Source organism: Aedes aegypti, chromosome 2 (assembly GCF_002204515.2).
Source record: "Aedes aegypti strain LVP_AGWG chromosome 2, AaegL5.0 Primary Assembly, whole genome shotgun sequence".
NCBI classification, from domain to species: Eukaryota; Metazoa; Arthropoda; class Insecta; order Diptera; family Culicidae; genus Aedes; species Aedes aegypti.
The window spans coordinates 336,322,915-336,339,496 of NC_035108.1; the positions used below are offsets into that span (position 1 = coordinate 336,322,915).

General features: G+C 41.1%; 1 protein-coding gene across 2 annotated transcripts in view; it reads right to left on the minus strand.

Annotated features, from left to right (window-relative positions):
- Positions 1-370: 370 nt before the first annotated feature.
- LOC5566939 (cytochrome P450 4c21) overlaps positions 371-16,582 on the minus strand; it is a 64,841-nt gene continuing 48,629 nt past the window's right edge. For both annotated transcript variants that reach the window (XM_021846032.1, XM_001651280.3), the window contains exons 2-6: positions 1,666-1,918; positions 1,475-1,601; positions 1,223-1,402; positions 742-1,162; positions 371-683 (exon numbers count right to left, since the gene is read on the minus strand). In XM_021846032.1, the coding sequence (XP_021701724.1) occupies positions 454-683; positions 742-1,162; positions 1,223-1,402; positions 1,475-1,601; positions 1,666-1,918 (1,211 nt within the window). In that variant the 3' untranslated portion in view covers positions 371-453. The remainder of the gene's footprint in view (positions 684-741; positions 1,163-1,222; positions 1,403-1,474; positions 1,602-1,665; positions 1,919-16,582) is intronic.

Sequence of the window (16,582 nt, forward strand, 5' to 3'; positions counted from 1 at the left end):
CGAGTGGGATGATGAACAGGAGCGACAGGAAAAGAGCAGAAGCGCAGCACCCGAGGCATACTGTCAAAACGGTTGGTAGACTACGTCGTCAACGCGGTGATGTTGGTAAAGGAGAAGCCAGCGACCTACAAGGCGATTGAAAGGTGGAAGCAGTACTACGATGGACACTTGAATGGCGCAGAGAACACAGGCACATAATGTCAGGCTACGTCAGCACAGCAGACAGTGGAAACCAACGATTTACGATAATGCAAATGGGACTGATTATGCAATTCACGGCAATGTATGTGTTCAAAAATTTTGAAAACAAATTCAAAATAGAGTTTTGGCCCTCTCATTTGGATTGTTTTAGTATACAAAATTAGGAACCTTCATGTTTTCGTAATAAATTTACTACTTAAACGTAATATTCTATGTACAAAATAGAAGCATCCACGAAACCCACATTGAAACCTATTCCCTACCCTCCTTCGGCACCAGCTCGGGGTGTTTCAAAATATCACTCATAACCGTCGAACCCTCTAGCTTCCTCCTGGTCACCTTAATCATGTGCTCGAACGGGAGCTTCATGGTCAGATCATGCCGGTAGCGGACCTGCTCCGGCCGAATCTCCGTCTCGAACTGGAAGTTCCGAATCAGGTAGATCAGCATAACCTTCATGCTGAACATCGCGTAGCGCCATCCTACAAAACCATCCGAATGATACCATTAGTTAACAATATTCTTAATGGAAATACTCACCGATGCAAATCCGATTCCCTCCGCTGAAGGGCAGATACGCAAATGGATGACGATTTCGCGATCGCTCTTCCGAAAACTGTTCCGGATCGAATTTGTCCGCGTCCGGGCCCCAGATGTCCTTCCGCCGGTGCAAGGCGTAGAAGTTCATGATGAATATGTTCCCTGGGGGTACCTTCATGCCATCGATTTCTATCTCGGACATGTTCTCGCGGGAAATGTTCGGCGCCACGGGACAATGGCGAAGGCACTCCTTCAGGAATTTCTCCAAGTAGCTCAGCTGTTTAAGACTTTCCGGGTTGATTTCGAACTCTTCGTTCGGCATGAACTCCATGATTTCGGTGAACAGCTTCTCCTCGATGTCCTTGTAGAAGCACAGGAACAAACAGGCGTGGGCAATCAGGAGTCCGGATGTGTCATTAGCCTTAAAGGGAAGTCAAATAAAATATTACAGACGCAATTCTTCGAATCCTTCTAAACCTACCCCGGTGATAACCGCGTAGATGTTATCCTCGATTTCGGTATCACTGAAGGATTTGCCATCCCGATTAACGCTCAGCAATTGGTCGATCAGAATCTTCGGTTTGCGATCGAAATCCAACTCCTCTTCGTTGCTTTTTTTGTTACAATTCAAACTCATTGTATTTCGTCTCTCGGTTACAAGCTGAAAATAAAACTTGCAACAATCAATGATGTGTCTCACGCTTGCCCCAATAAATGGTGGAAACAAGCTCACCCTGCTAAAAAAGTCGCACACGACTCCTCGGGCTTGCACAAGCTCTCTATGGTATTTGGTCAGGTGGTACACGATGTTCGGATAGAGATGAACGCTCACCATTCTTCTGGCCGCTTCGCCAAATGCGCTGCAAACAAACAATATGCTCATTGAGTATGTATCCAAGTAAAACGAATCGCACTGCAACAGACATGTCCAAACCGTGCACGAATTCCTCTTTCCCTTCCCGCCGGGTTATGTCGCTGCCCAGAGTCGTTCCACAAGCCATCTCCAGCGTGCAAACCGAGGTGAATTTGTGCATACTGACCACAGTTCCATCCGGGTTTTCGTTCAGGTCCTCCACCATTTTGCGGGCGCATTGCACAAACACGGGAATGAACCCGTGCAGAATGCGCAGGTTGAAGCTGGAGTTGAGCCGCTTGCGCATACTGCGCCATAGTTTGTCTGGAAAATGAGAATAAGTCTGTAGTCAATAAAAGTTAAATATAGAGGATATTCTTCAATGAGGTAATTTATTTGACGCAAGTAAAGATCAGGCAGGAATCTTGAAACTCACTTATCTACACACCGAAACTTGGAGACTGTTCAACGTGTTCTTCAAATCAAGAACGACAACCACACAGCAATGGATACCTTTCTTCTATACTCGATAATCACCTCGAAAGTCTGAACGACAGATTGGATAGTGTCCAGAGTAGATTTACCTTCCTGAATCCTAACTGGTTGTTCGTCAGGCCGTTCGGCGTTGATTCCGTACACGATCTAGCCTAATAAGTGTTAAGCTCTCCAACAACGTGCCCATTGTAACTAGAAAATGGACACTTTTACACATGAAGTAGAAGCAGCCTCGGCAAACTGTTTCTCCAGGCCGACTTAAACATTGTTGAAGGAGACCAGCCTCAGCATGGCTTTGGAGCCAACTCTTGATCTTAACCCGTATAGGCCTGAGTGAAAGCAAAAATACTGAAACCCTCACCGCTCAGAGCATTCTTAACGGATTCAAATGATATTTTGTCAGTTCACTGGCCCACATATCTAGTTTCTAAAAGTGGCCAGAGGAACTCGGAAATATTCCTGTGGCCGGAGTTATTCCGGTGGGTCTCTGGGTTAAGTCCGGTAAAAAAGGGGTATTTTTTGGGACATGCCAAGTTACCTTTATTTATTTGCATTGACAATCATTTTTATTTGCATAAATCATTAAGATCTGATATTCAACATTATGAATTAAGAGTGTTGCACCGTTTAAAATATACCGGATGTGGCCATTCGGACGTAATGCCCGGAAGAACCGGCTATGGATTCGTTGGATACTAAACCGTTTCAATGCTCGAAAAGTAGAAATCAAACGTAATTGTGCACTCAAATGCGTTCCCATAAGCTTGACACAGATGTTCAGATACAAATTGGCCTCTTTATCGTGAGTTTGAAGCGTCCCGGGACCCGAAAATGGTCATTTGTATGATTAATCAAATGCAAAACTCATAGTTATCCGATTCAATCGTTTCTCAAAAGGTTTACACTGACGCAATTTTCTTGAAATTCCGTCATATAGTGGCCACATTATGACCGATTCCGGAAATTATCTGTATCTTGAAATTCGCCTACCTCCAGGGGCACAAACGCACAGTACCCTTCTCACCCGACCTGACCCAGTGATCCACCGGAATCACTCCGACCATAGGAATATTTCCGCGTTCCTCTGACCACTTTTAGAAACTAGATATGTGTACCAGTATACTGACAAAAAATCATTTGAATCCATTAAGAATGCTCTGAGTGGTGAGGGTTTTAGAATTTTTGCCTTCACTCAGGCCTATACGGATTAACTTCTCCCGATTCCGCTTGGTCTGTAGAGCCGCGCCTCAGACGCCTCTTATTCGCTTTAAAGAAGGTACGTTTGCTGCCATCTGAAAAAAGTTCACTTTGTGCGTGAAGTGTCAAAAATTTTACCCGGCAAGGTATAGGAAGTGAAATTCCAAATGCTTATATAAAATTAACTACAATAGCTATTTAAAATCTTATCAGTACATAGTGATACACTTTTGATGGGCTATATTATAGACACATTATTTTGATTTTTATATTTTTTTTTCTCAATATTCTGCTATAAAATCAGCTTATCATAAATCTAACCCCGTACACTTCAAAGAATTTAATTAAGTTATGTTTAGAATTTTTTAGAAGCATTTGAAAATTGACTTCCATTGCTTTGCCATGTAAAGAAATCGGAGCTTCACACATAGGGTCAACTGTGGTAATTGCCTTCGTCATCGCGAATTGCTTCTAGTGCCACCTATGTTGGGCTCAATTCTTGTAAGCGGCGTGCCTTTGTCGCCTTCTCGCATGCATAATCGACGTGACTGATGAAGTTTAGCCGATCGTCTGGCATTACATCAAGGTGTTTCAGCGTTCGCTGTGATGCTATGGCATGCCTCCCACTAAGGATCTCGGCGAGCATGCCTGCTTTGCAGTTGCTAACAAGTAGCACCTCCGTTTTGTGGTGGGCTATCGTCTGCTTCACTCTTTCCATCCAATCTTCGGCCAGACCAATTGCCTCCGTTGCCAGCATTTTTACTTCCTTCAGCGTCTCACCTATTACCGTTAGGAAAACGTCATCCGCTAAGCCGACAATCTCGATCCCCTTGGGTAGATCCAGATATAGGACCCCGTCGTACATTCCGTTCCACAGCGTTGGACCCAGTATGGAACCTCAGTACTCGGTTTTGGAAGTAGCTCTTCAAAATCTGGCACAAGTAATCGGGAACCCGCATTCTGTGCAGCGCTGTGACAATGGCCTCCCAGCTGGCGCTGTTGAACGCGTTCTGCACATCTATCGTGACCACGACACAGTAACAATACTTTCTCGGCCCTCTTCAGCACCGTCCGAATTGCGTTCACCGGTCACCTTCCTTTTCGGAATTCAAACAGCCTTTCTGATAGTCCGTTCTCGCTCTCTGTGCATTTCATCACCATGTTGATGATAACCCGTTCAAAGCGTTTACTAGGCATTTACTGCATAACCTTCCTAACCACATCTGAATACGCAAGGACCGCTGCTTTAAGTGCCACGTTGGGGATTCCGTCCGGATATGGGGCCTTGTTCAGTTTCAGCGTTCTCACCGCCGCTGTAAGCTCATCGTTGGAGACCTGAAGAGCTTCGGCATTTCCTTCCTCTTCATAACCATTGTCACATTGTAGGGTCATGCTGTAGGAATAGACCCTTGACGATGACTCTCAGTTTGTCCGCACACGATTCGACTTGTGTCAACGATTTTCGCCATTATCACTCGGTAGGCATTCTCCCAATGATTAGCATCACGCTAAACTTGTCACGCTCAGAAATGAGTGCCGAGTACACAAAATCAGCCTCTCTTCATGCAGCACAGATTCTGTCCAAAGGGGGCTGTACACAGTTTTGAGCAAACGGTGGTAAACAAACCGAATGAGTGAAATGCGCACAGAGGAGGAACGCGTGGAATGCGGAATTCGCTTCCATTTTTGTTTTGCTTCTGAAAACATTAAAAAAACATTCAAATTTTCAAGTTTTCAGAGATTTTTTCGTTCGAATAGCCGAAGCGGAAGCAAATGGGGAAAAAACTTCCACATTTGCGACCATCTTCCGGCTTTTCGCCTGAAAAAATCACAGAAAACTCCCCATCTTACCAACGGCCAACTGTTTGCTGCCGCGCGGGAGAGATTGACAGTTTCATTTCCATCGATCCCCGCACAGCCGAAGGCCAACACATCGGCTACACACAGCATGAGTGCGACTTACACAGAATTTTCACTCAGCCAGAGAGTCCTGCACTGGTTGCCTCATTCTGTGTAGTTTTTACACATGCGCTGCGTTGAGCAGGCCAAGCGTGATCAGCTGCTCGGAACAGCTCTTTGAAGCAGTTAGACTTGCTCAGCCTAATCTTTCTGAATACTCTGGCTTCACGCTAAGCCTGCTCAACGCAGCGCCTGTGTAAAAACTACACAGAATGAGGCAACCAATGCAGGACTCTCTGGCTGAGTGAAAATTCTGTGTAAGTCGCACTCATGCTGTGTGTAGCCGATGTGTTGGCCTTCGGCTGTGCGGGGATCGATGGAAATGAAACTGTCAATCTCTCCCGCGCGGCAGCAAACAGTTGGCCGTTGGTAAGATGGGGAGTTTTCTGTGATTTTTTCAGGCGAAAAGCCGGAAGATGGTCGCAAATGTGGAAGTTTTTTCCCCATTTGCTTCCGCTTCGGCTATTCGAATGAAAAAATCTCTGAAAACTTGAAAATTTGAATGTTTTTTTTAATGTTTTCAGAAGCAAAACAAAAATGGAAGCGAATTCCGCATTCCAAGCGTTCCTCCTCTGTGCGCATTTCACTCATTGGCGATCAAATGTGAGGTTATGTTGCGAAAGTTTTGCAACTTCAAATGAATATTCACGCTTCCCTGTGCTTTAAATTGTCAACTTTTAATCAGTAAAATAATTGTGGTGATTTTTCTTCCAAAGTTATCACAAGTCACTTTGACTAAGATGCACTAATCTTCATTCTAGGACAGCGCCATCTACGCATTTCAGCTTTGCGTTAGATCACCAATTCGGTTTGTTTACCACCGTTTGCTCAAAACTGTGTACAGCCCCTTTGCACAGAATCTGTGCTGCATGAAGAGAGGCTGATTTTGTGTACTCGGCACTCATTTCTGAGCGTGACAAGTTTAGCGTGATGTGCTCTATCAGTGTTGTTTCGTCTCCATTCAAGGTTTCACTCGACGATGCGACAAGCAGAATGCGGCAAGCTTGTTGCACCCGGGTGGCTTACACAATAGGGTTGGGTGGGCCGGTAATAAATAACGTGCGCACGTTTTGGGGCCTTAGCATCCACCCAACCTCAACATTTTACGGACGCTTTACTGGCCAGACGTCCAAATGGTACTCGACCTTAGGTCGGCAAAAAACAACTCCGAGGCGTCCTCACCGGACGCCCCACTCCACAAAAAAAAAGCGATGCGAAATGGAATCGACTCACCGAGTTATCACTGGCGACGGCTGCGGTTCCTCGCTGGATTGCTGTTGCTTGCTGGTGATCCTGCGCTCCTAGTTAGTCGCGCCGACGGAGGCAGTGGATCAAGCGTTTGCCCACGTGTGATAGCGGGTCCACGTGGAAAGGTGTCCCTTCGGGATGGCGGCCACCCAGTGGCAATTGACGACCACGGCTGTGGCTCGAAACGGCGTAGTGGCGGACCGTTTCCTTTGGCGGGTTTTGGATCGCCAGAAATTTCCGACTCGAACGGCAGAGAAGCGTCGCTGGTGGGAAGAAGATAGCCGCGGGTGTCTTAAAGACGAGCACAACGAGCACATTACCTGATTGCTATTTTGGCAACGCACAAGCCCTAACGCACTTTTTCCTAACTTGAACTTTGTACTACGCACTGAGACAAAGGGAACAAAGAACAATTTAGGTTACAGAAATATCACCACGTTAGTATCACTTACATATAACGACTTGTTCAACAAACTATTAACGACACTTCTACACTTATTTGCGGATCGAACGAAAGTGAGGTGAAACCGTGATCTTCAGATTAGGGAAGGTGCCATCGACCGAACTCGACGGAAGTTCGATATTTCCCACGAACTTCTTCGAAATAATTCGGGAGTGCCACGGTTTATGTTGAATGGTCGCTCAAGTTCGGCTTCGGCCGCGACTCATTCTTTCCCCTACTTTCTCCGGAGTTTCTAAATTTACTTGGCCTTCGGAGAACTCCTTCATGGCCGTTTCAGAGCTTATGAGCTTTTATGGCTGATTTCCTAGCTTTGGCACCTAGGTAAGTCGTTATTTAAGTCAGCTTTGGCGTACCTCAACCTTACCTATTTGTAGGTCTAACTGAATGAATTAATTTAAAATGGAGCAACGGCTTCAAGTTTTTATGTCATACAAACCCAGTTTTTTTTTTTGTTATTTTATCTCTTATTTCAAACAAACAAATTTTGCTATTCAAACATTCTATTTTAATAGTAAATTTTGTTATTCTTGCTATTCTCCTCTGCCCGGATACGGCCACTGGAAGCCGAATCGTATACGAACTGTGTAGCATCGTATGACTCTGAAAGTCGGAATGTCATGGCCAATATCGCATTGTGATCGCAACTCGTGTTGCAGGTAATAATTTGATATTATCTCGTCCAGATATCTGCACTCAACCACTGCTTCTTGAGTTAAAGCTTTGACGCTTGCCTCGTTTGCCAACGACTCAGCAATCAACCCCTGGTAGGCCGAGCTCTTGATCATCGGATAGTTCTTCAGCTCGAAGATCATTCCTCCTCTCTGAGCACGCCTCGTTCTGATTACGTTCTTTCCTACGTCTTTCAGAGCTTCTGATCATCTCTAACCTTAAGAAGAATCGCTGCGTATGTGGTTTGGTCGTTTGCCTATTGGACCACTCACGCCGCGGGCGGCTAGTTACTTTCTTCGACCCTCCTTTTTCATTTCACTTCCTTCACCTTATTTCTTCCTTCTTTTATTCGGGCTCTTGACGGTTTGCCATTCTTCATCGATCCCTGCTTCATTTAGCACGTAGTTACCCTGCTTGTTTCTCTGTTTTTACGAGCCCGCTTCTTCTTCTGTTGTGTCTATTTCACGCTTCTTCGACGGCTTGTTGGGAGATTTAAGCGCGTCAGCAACTGTTTGTTCTTTAGCATTTGGCAGCCTGCCTCGGCTCTCATTACTAGATTTCAAATTCAGGGATGCACATTAGTCCTATCCTTCATGTACTCGTATTGTTCATTGACCTTCTTTTTGGGCTCCATCAACTTCTAATTCCACATTAGGCCTTCCTGGCTAATGCTACTGCTTGATTTCGATGTGAACGATGGGCTTTGATAGTATTCTGCTTTGCCACTGGTCAAAGTTGTATCTTTCCGCTTCTTACGAATGCGTTTGCGTTCGATGACATCCCTAACATAGCACTAACGGTAGCGATCTTAGCGTTTCTAGGTGTATTCATGACAGCGTTGTAGAAGATTCTAGAAGATAACTGCTTCCCAGACAGATGGTAGATGTGCAGCTGGAACTGCTGTCAAAACCGGGAAAACCTCCAAGAGATCCTGCTTCATATAGATCTAAATATTATGCTTCTCGAGAATTTTTAGCATTTCGATCACTTTCTCTTTACTTCTTGTGTTACGCGCCAGGGTCTGGTACTAGTTGGGCACTTTGCGAATCTTTTCTGAAAACCGCAGACCCTCAAATAAGTAGCGCGCCGATCGCTCATGCGCCGAGTTGTGATCAGGGATAGGGTGCGACTCAAAACTCTTTCGGTGCAGCACGCGCTGCCGGGAGACAGCACGTTCAATTTGAAAGAGACGTGCTAGTGCAATATGAATTGTGTTGCACCCATTCATTTTTGTGTGCTAAAACTCCCATGTGCCGTTGCTGAGAATCTCTCTGAGCATTAGGCAAGGCTCGCTCAAATAACATCACTTTGCTTTGATGACGGAGTACGGGTGGACGCCACTCTCAAACGAACCACACAAACGTTTGTTTACTTCATAAATCATACATGATTTCGCCTCACACATACTTCGATAATTTCGACGACTTCGGTATACTTTTCGTGTTGACCAGGAGTTTTGACAATTTCCTGAACAAACGATTGCTTTGATTAGATTCAATATATCTAACAAAATTTTCGCGTGATCGTTGTGTTAATTGTCGTTTTTGTTTTTCAGGAACTGGGTCGGTGATCAACAGATAAACAAAATAGCTTCAAGCAAATTGTAATTCGATCGAACCTGAATCGGGTTGGAATTGAAACTGTGATTCAGAACGGGTTGCGCCAGTTTCAACCTAGGTTTAAAAATGATTTCGACATATGTTATTGCTGTGTGCGTTTGAAACGCAAATATCAAATGCGGGGAGACCAAACGCGATAAGATTTTTTACAAGGAAGGCGAAGTCGAGAATTGCTTTTCCACGGAAGTGTCAAGAGTTTTGTTGGTTTTTTGACAGCCCTCTACCAAGGGAAGATTTGTTGTATGAAATTAAAAATAATTTGTCTGGCACGTAACAAACAACTTCCTCCGCCTCCACATGACTCACCCTACACATAACTTCTTACTTAATTAATGAACGGCCTCTGATTACAAAATAATTTCCGAACATTGTAAGAAATGTCCTACGTCCTAGTTTCAAATGCACGTGCTTTCTACTTAAGAACCCTTTCACAAATTTCATAACGCTGAAGGGAGTGGGTGGGTGTCCTTAAGATGTTACAGCTCATACAAAATTCGAAAAATATTCATACAAAATGCGTTACGAGGGGGTGCTGCCATTTTCGGCGTTATGAAATTTGTGAATAAACCCCAAAATGATTTTGAAGTGAAGAGCAAGCAAAAAATGATTCAACACCGCCGTCAGTCACATTCGTTCTCGATTCAATGAAAAACACCAAACGAAACGCATTGTGCTTTACTCCATGAGTTTTAAAGAGTAGAGCTGGAGCTGTCTTTTGTCTCTCACACAGTTAGGGCAATACTCGCACCTTCTTTTGTGTCACTCAACAAAAACAGGAGACACACGCAAAAGTTGGGTGCAGCACATGCATATTTTGCACCGCTCCGAGTTTTCTGCCATTCTCTGGTTGTGATCAATCAAAACGATTTAAAACGCTTGCTACTTGAAAACAAGAAGGTACGAACATTTTTATTCCATATGTTATTTATCGATTAAACAATTATGCTCGCTGTCCAGTTTAGGACTGAAGCCCTAAAAGTGATTCACTTCCTCGGCGAGATATTTTGACATTTCTTTATTTACTTTTTGGCTGGCGCACAACTCGGCGCATGGGCCACCGGCGCGCAACTTGTTGGACAGTCTGCGAATTAAAGTAAAGATTCGCAATACTTCTCGATTACTTTTTCATATCGACGTAAGTAACTTCCATACGGTTTTGAGAAAATTAATTGAGAAGAATCACAACCTGTCTTCTAAAACTGTTTTAAAATTAATCACCTTTTAAACATTTTTTCGACGTGTACATTGCTTAAATTTTGCATACAATGAGCTCGCGTTCAAAAACTATGGAGTTCCTATTATTTCACACAAGAATTTTATGACAAAGTTATAAGCCGTTTTATTCAGTTACTTGCGACGTTTTTCTACCAGTGTAAAATCGACTCAAGTAGTGTTTTGTTTTGATTCGTGGTTAAGTCACTTTGTCTCTCCATACAGCGGGGCGGCGAAAGTAGTGGTTAGGTTGCGAAAGTTGAAAATCTTACTTTCGTCGTTTTGTAAATCCGGAAATTAAACGTTCCAAAAGTAAAAACTCGAGTTGGTTCAGAGCAAAACGTGTAGAATTTCGTCTGCGAAACACGTAGGATCGATAAAATAGTTTGTATACCTTTTTTGACTTGAGTCTGTATGAATAAGTTTTCGAGACTTGCTAAATACTCTAGGCAAACTTCTGGAGAAAGTTATCTTCAGCAGGCAGTACGGGTTCCGGACAAAAGTCCTCGGCGGTGGATGCTATTCGGGTGGTAATCGGGTTCGCGCAGAAAGCATCCAAGCAGAAGAGCAGAGGCATTCGATGCTGTGTTACCATTTACGGTAACAATGGATCAACTGGTCTACATGAATGACCAAAAAAGACTTATCCCACAAGTTGTGAAACTTCGCATGTAGTGCCCCTCGTTTATAATGTTCCACAAATGCATAACGCCTAACGTATCTATAGAGGAGGACGAATTCAACGAGGGTAACCCCATATTCGGGGTGAAAATGATAGAACAAGGAGAACGAGAAAAAGAGGAACGACTAGGAATGGTAGTAGAATACGGACCGTCATCACCGCAAGATCGTTGAATTTTACTCCTGGTATTTTTCACTCGAGTGACCGTTAAATACATATGGAAAAAGTGAGGAAAATGTTTGGTTAGTCCTAGTGATCCTTTATAAGAGAGATACGGGGAAGCTGACATTTCTGTCAAAGTGTGAGCCAATCGAGCAGCGAGAGCTGTCAAAGCGTGAGCCAAACGAACATGCGTTATGTTTGTTTTGAACTTTTCTTGAGGTGTAATGTAATCCGCTTGAAATTATTTCGGTGAAAGTTGTTTTGCATAGAGCAAAAAATATGAAATATTTACCTCTTTTGAATGTTTGTCAATGCGATATTTAGTTAGTATTTTTTTCTGCTGTTTATTAGTTTGGAAATGTAGCTCAAAGATCTATAACGAAACAAAATACACTTTTTAGCAATGAGAAAGTCATGTCCGTGTTATAATATTATTCTCGACGCCGAGCAAACTCAGCACTGCTGGTCTGTTGCCAAATCATTCCATTTTTCTTCCGCTAATCTCTCATATAAAGGATCACTAGTTAGTCCGATCACCTGAGCCGACCATCAGCCGCCTTCGTCAATCGAAGTCCCAAGTAAGAAAAAGCCCGGTCATCCGGGCATTACATCATAGTTATAAGTTTTGAGAATTTTGGATGATTCCTTATACAATGTTAAGATACAAGGCACAATGGTCCGAATCGACCATTTAGCAGGAAAAAGTGTTTTACCTGTTCTCGTCGATTTTAGACGTTCGATGTCTTCAGAGAAGTTATTCGTAATTGAGTTTTGCATCTTCTGAGCATGAGCACAGATGACCGTAAAATTCGCAGTTGCTTTTTCCACTAAAAGTTAGCCTTGATAGTCAAAGAAAGCTTGCGGCCAGAGTCTATGAATGGAGAGTTGCGCGAAGAGTGAAACCAAATCTACCTATCGAACTGTCAAACCGTCTACCTATCGAGCAGACCAGCAAAACAGATAGGGGCTATTTTCGAAGACGAAGAAGAACAACCATTCAAAGAAGTCTCTTCGCGCAACTCTCCATTCATAGACTCTGCTTGCGGCATATTTCAAAATCTTTCATCGCAAAAATTTGAAAAAAGTCGATTTTTGTATTTTTGACCCTTTTTTATATAGGTGCCGAACCACTTGGGCACTTCCATGATTCACTCTGGCATGGGTGTTTTTGTCGGCCGAATTGTCTGAAACTTTGCAATTAGAAGCGCTTCAGTGCCACGTATATTGTAGCCAAATATGAGCTATGGCGCTGTCAAAAACCCCACTGCCAAAGTGAATCAAAAGTGCCAAGAATAGGATCCGGCTCCTTATAGGAGCCGGCTTTATAGGAAAATAATAGAGTTACACTAATTTTGACAAATTTCAACGGTTTAATGACCAGTTTGACACATCTTTAGCACAAATGAATTTTCGACCGCTTTATAATGAGTAGCATTTGCTACGCACACTCACACAATATAACCAGCCCATCATGATATGCCGCATTTTATATAATCAAAAATTTTACTTTTCACTTCAGAATAGTTAGCTATTAAACATGCTGTGTTAAACTCAAAAAAAAAAACTTCACAAGAATTATCTTGTCAGGAGCGACACGATTATTAAAACATTATTTGCGACGAATATCCAAAGTTACGAAGAACACAACATTTTATGTAGTAGTTAAAAAGTTATAAATGTTTTTTTCATCAGGTGTCTAGATTGATTCCATACCTATGGGACTGATCAAAAAATCTGAACCAGATCAGTACTTATATATTGACGTATGAGGCAGAGTTTTCCAATCAGAATAGAAAATCCCAGAAATGGACACACATGAGCTACACAAGGCAGTATATAGTCTTTATTCATGTGCTTATACGCAAAAGTCTTGAAAGAGGGTTCATTATAACACGATTATTATATATGTAGTCTCAATATATTTTCAAGCTAGATTTTACAAAAAAAAGCTAAACATGATACAAATGTTATGCATTCACTAATCTACTCATGTATTTCGCATTGCGTACATTATATTTGGGGTTTAAAGTGCCTGATTTTTAACGAAAAAGCGGTATTACGTCGGATCGATATGGTGTCTTCGATGCAATCATTTGTCATTAGATGAAGAGTAAATGCGGTTAAGATAGCAAATCGATCTGACGTTATTCCGCACGACTTCAAACTTATGGCGAGCACAGTTTGCAAAACAGACAAAACAATTTTAACCTTCCAGTCGTCGCGCGGTTTGTCACCGTCAGAACCACCACGCTGCTGTTGTACACGAAAAGCGAGGTTTTTTCAACAGTGTTGTACAAACAGTGTTGTACAAAATACAACAGCGTGACGATTGAAGTGTTAATAACTAACATGAAAACATAAATTTTAGTATTTAGTTTTAGGAAGGTGAATATATATGGATGGGTTAATGATGTGAGTTTCTGGAAAATGCTTCGAACCAACGGCTGTAAGATTGCAATGCAATTCTACATAAAGGCTTACATATACTGCATAATATTGTTAAATAATATAAGAAAACAAACAATTGTATTGTTTTGAAATTTTAAATTTTCTGTATATGTAACAATATTTTACTATATTTGTATCTCTTGTTTTGAATATATACATATGAAATTTTAAATTTTCTGTATATGTAACAATATTTTACTATATTTGTATCTCTTGTTTTGAATATATACATATCGTATAGAGCTCTGCTTAAAAGTCTTACTTTATCTGTCGCTCTGTCATACAAAATCAGAACAGTGCAGTGCCTTATATAATTGTATAGATGTATATTTTTATAGCTGTATGTTATTATAAAATTTCATTAACATTCCTAGTATACTATCTTAAGAAAGCTTCAACGAATTCCAATGATTCCAATTATTCAGTAGAATTAAAAACATTTATAAGATTAAATCAGCAATCAGCAAGTGCAGTATGTTTTCTCTTAATGTCAATTAGTGAAGTCGACAAAAACGGCATAGCACAATGGGCTGGTCATATTGTGTGAGTGAAGGTAGAAATAATGCTCAATTTAAAATTCCTGACAATACATTGGTGTTCAAGATATGTTTAAGTGTTCTTTAAGCTGTATTCAATCGTGGAAGTGATAAGTTTAATTCTTTTTAAAAACTGATCTCCTATAGCCCAATACTTAACTCCTATACATGGGAAAAAGTCAAAAATATAAAAATCTACTTTTTCCAATTTTATGCCGATGAAAGATTTTTCAATATGCCACAAGTTTTTTTTGACTACCAAGGCTATTTTTTAGTGAAAAAAAGCGACGCGTTGAATAGATCAAACACTACTGACACTCGCGGCACTTTTTCACTAGTGCGCGATGACGCGCTACATGTTTGATCCTGCCCTCGTCGCCCGCCCCCGCAGGAGCGAGCAACAAGGTCGAAGGATCAAACACTGCTCCGTAATTGAGTTTTGCATCTTCTAAGAAAAAAGTTGAATAGGGTGGCCCTTCTTAAAGTTTAAATTTAGACTCAAACTTTGATGAAATTTGTGGCCGCGCTCTTCTGCAAACTTTTAGAAAATATTGTTTTGAAAAACTTTGTCGAAGACACTTTTAATCTAATTTTCATTTGAGCTAAGTGAATTTATTTTGAAAGTTTTAACTTAGCACCCTAAGTTAAAACTTTCAAAATCAATACGAAAATCAGTTGCTTTGATCTAACTTTTTTGTTTTGTTTTCAGTTTAACGTGAACGTGGTCTTCAGAAGAGTTGCAGAGAAAATAATGATACTCATTTTTGCTGAACAACGCATGTTTGTCATCATGTAATTTTGAAGTTATAAGCACATTTAAGTGAAAAAATATGAAATTTTTAGATGTCCATAACTTATGGAGTTGGTTCGATAAAATTTTTCTTTCAGCGGCAATCGAAAGGTCATAGAATAGGTAACTTTTGCTGCAAAAACTGTGAGAACGTAATTTTTGTAAATTAAGAAAATTCACTTCAAAAATACACTTAAAAACTCGAAATTCGCCTGTAACTTACAAGATTTTAAAGTTAACGGCCTTCAGCAAAGTTGTAGGTTTCGGACCATTGTGCCTTGTTCCTAAACATTGTATAAAAAATCTTCCAAAATTCTCAAAACTTACAACTAGTAATTGGAATAAAAAAAAATAAAATAAAAATAAATACGTCTAATGAGCAACGAATATAATAACTTCGAGACACTTCAAGATTGCATCCAGTATTGGAAATTACATTTTAAGGTGTATTAATTTGGTACTAAAATACATTTTAAAAATTCAATTGAATAATATTCATAATTAAATTTAACGGTTTGTGCGAATCAGTGCACAGGTACTAAAATTCCTCACGGGACGCCTCTGTCAATAATTCAAATCCTCTACATTTAAAAGTTATGAAAATATCAATCTCAACCTTTGAAATCGCCATTGTACTAAATATGAGTCATTTTCGGAATTTGAGACACAACGGTACTATGTTACCTTTGATGAAAGGGCCTACTGGACAGAAGATAGTACGCATTGGCCATATTTCATACAAAATGGTCATGTTTGGGAGTCTGGATCTCGGGTTCTAGTGGTCCGATTAATTATAAATTTTGACCGTAGCTCAGAAACAACATGAACTTTACTCAACTGAAATACCACAATATTTATTACACAAAATTTAAAATGATTGAAGATCTTCTAATTGCAAAAAATGGCATAAATTTATTTTGTAAACGTTATTAAAACAGTTAAGATTTACTGAGAAACGTCATGCGATGTGTCTCGTCGAATTTCACGATTTCTAGAAGGGCATATTGTTCTATCTATTTCCATTTATAAATTATTTCTAATTAGAATTTTTGTCAAAATTTTAGATTTCCTATAACTCAAAAGTTTGTTTGTGCCCACGTTTCTCAAAAAGGGAGTCCGCGGACTTCGCTTAAACGAGCACCTTACAGCGAGCAGTTATTCTATGGTTACCAAGGTTGCACACAGAGGTTTTTTAAATGCTCCAAATTTCCAGCTTAACAAATCTGAAGTTAGGGTGCAGAACTACTTGGGACTTGCATGATTCACTTAGGCATGTAGGGTTTTTCTCGACCGAATTGTCTGAAACTTTGCAATAATAAGCGTTTCAGTACGACGCATATTGTGGCCAAATATGAGCCCTGTTGCTTCCGAAAAATAAACCCACTGCCCAAGTGAATCAAAAGTGCCAAGAATAGGATCCGATTCCGTACTTTTAAGTTGCAGTGAAAAATTCAAATCAATTGAAGAAAAATAAGTCGAGATCCAAAACACTACCATTTCGTAAAGGA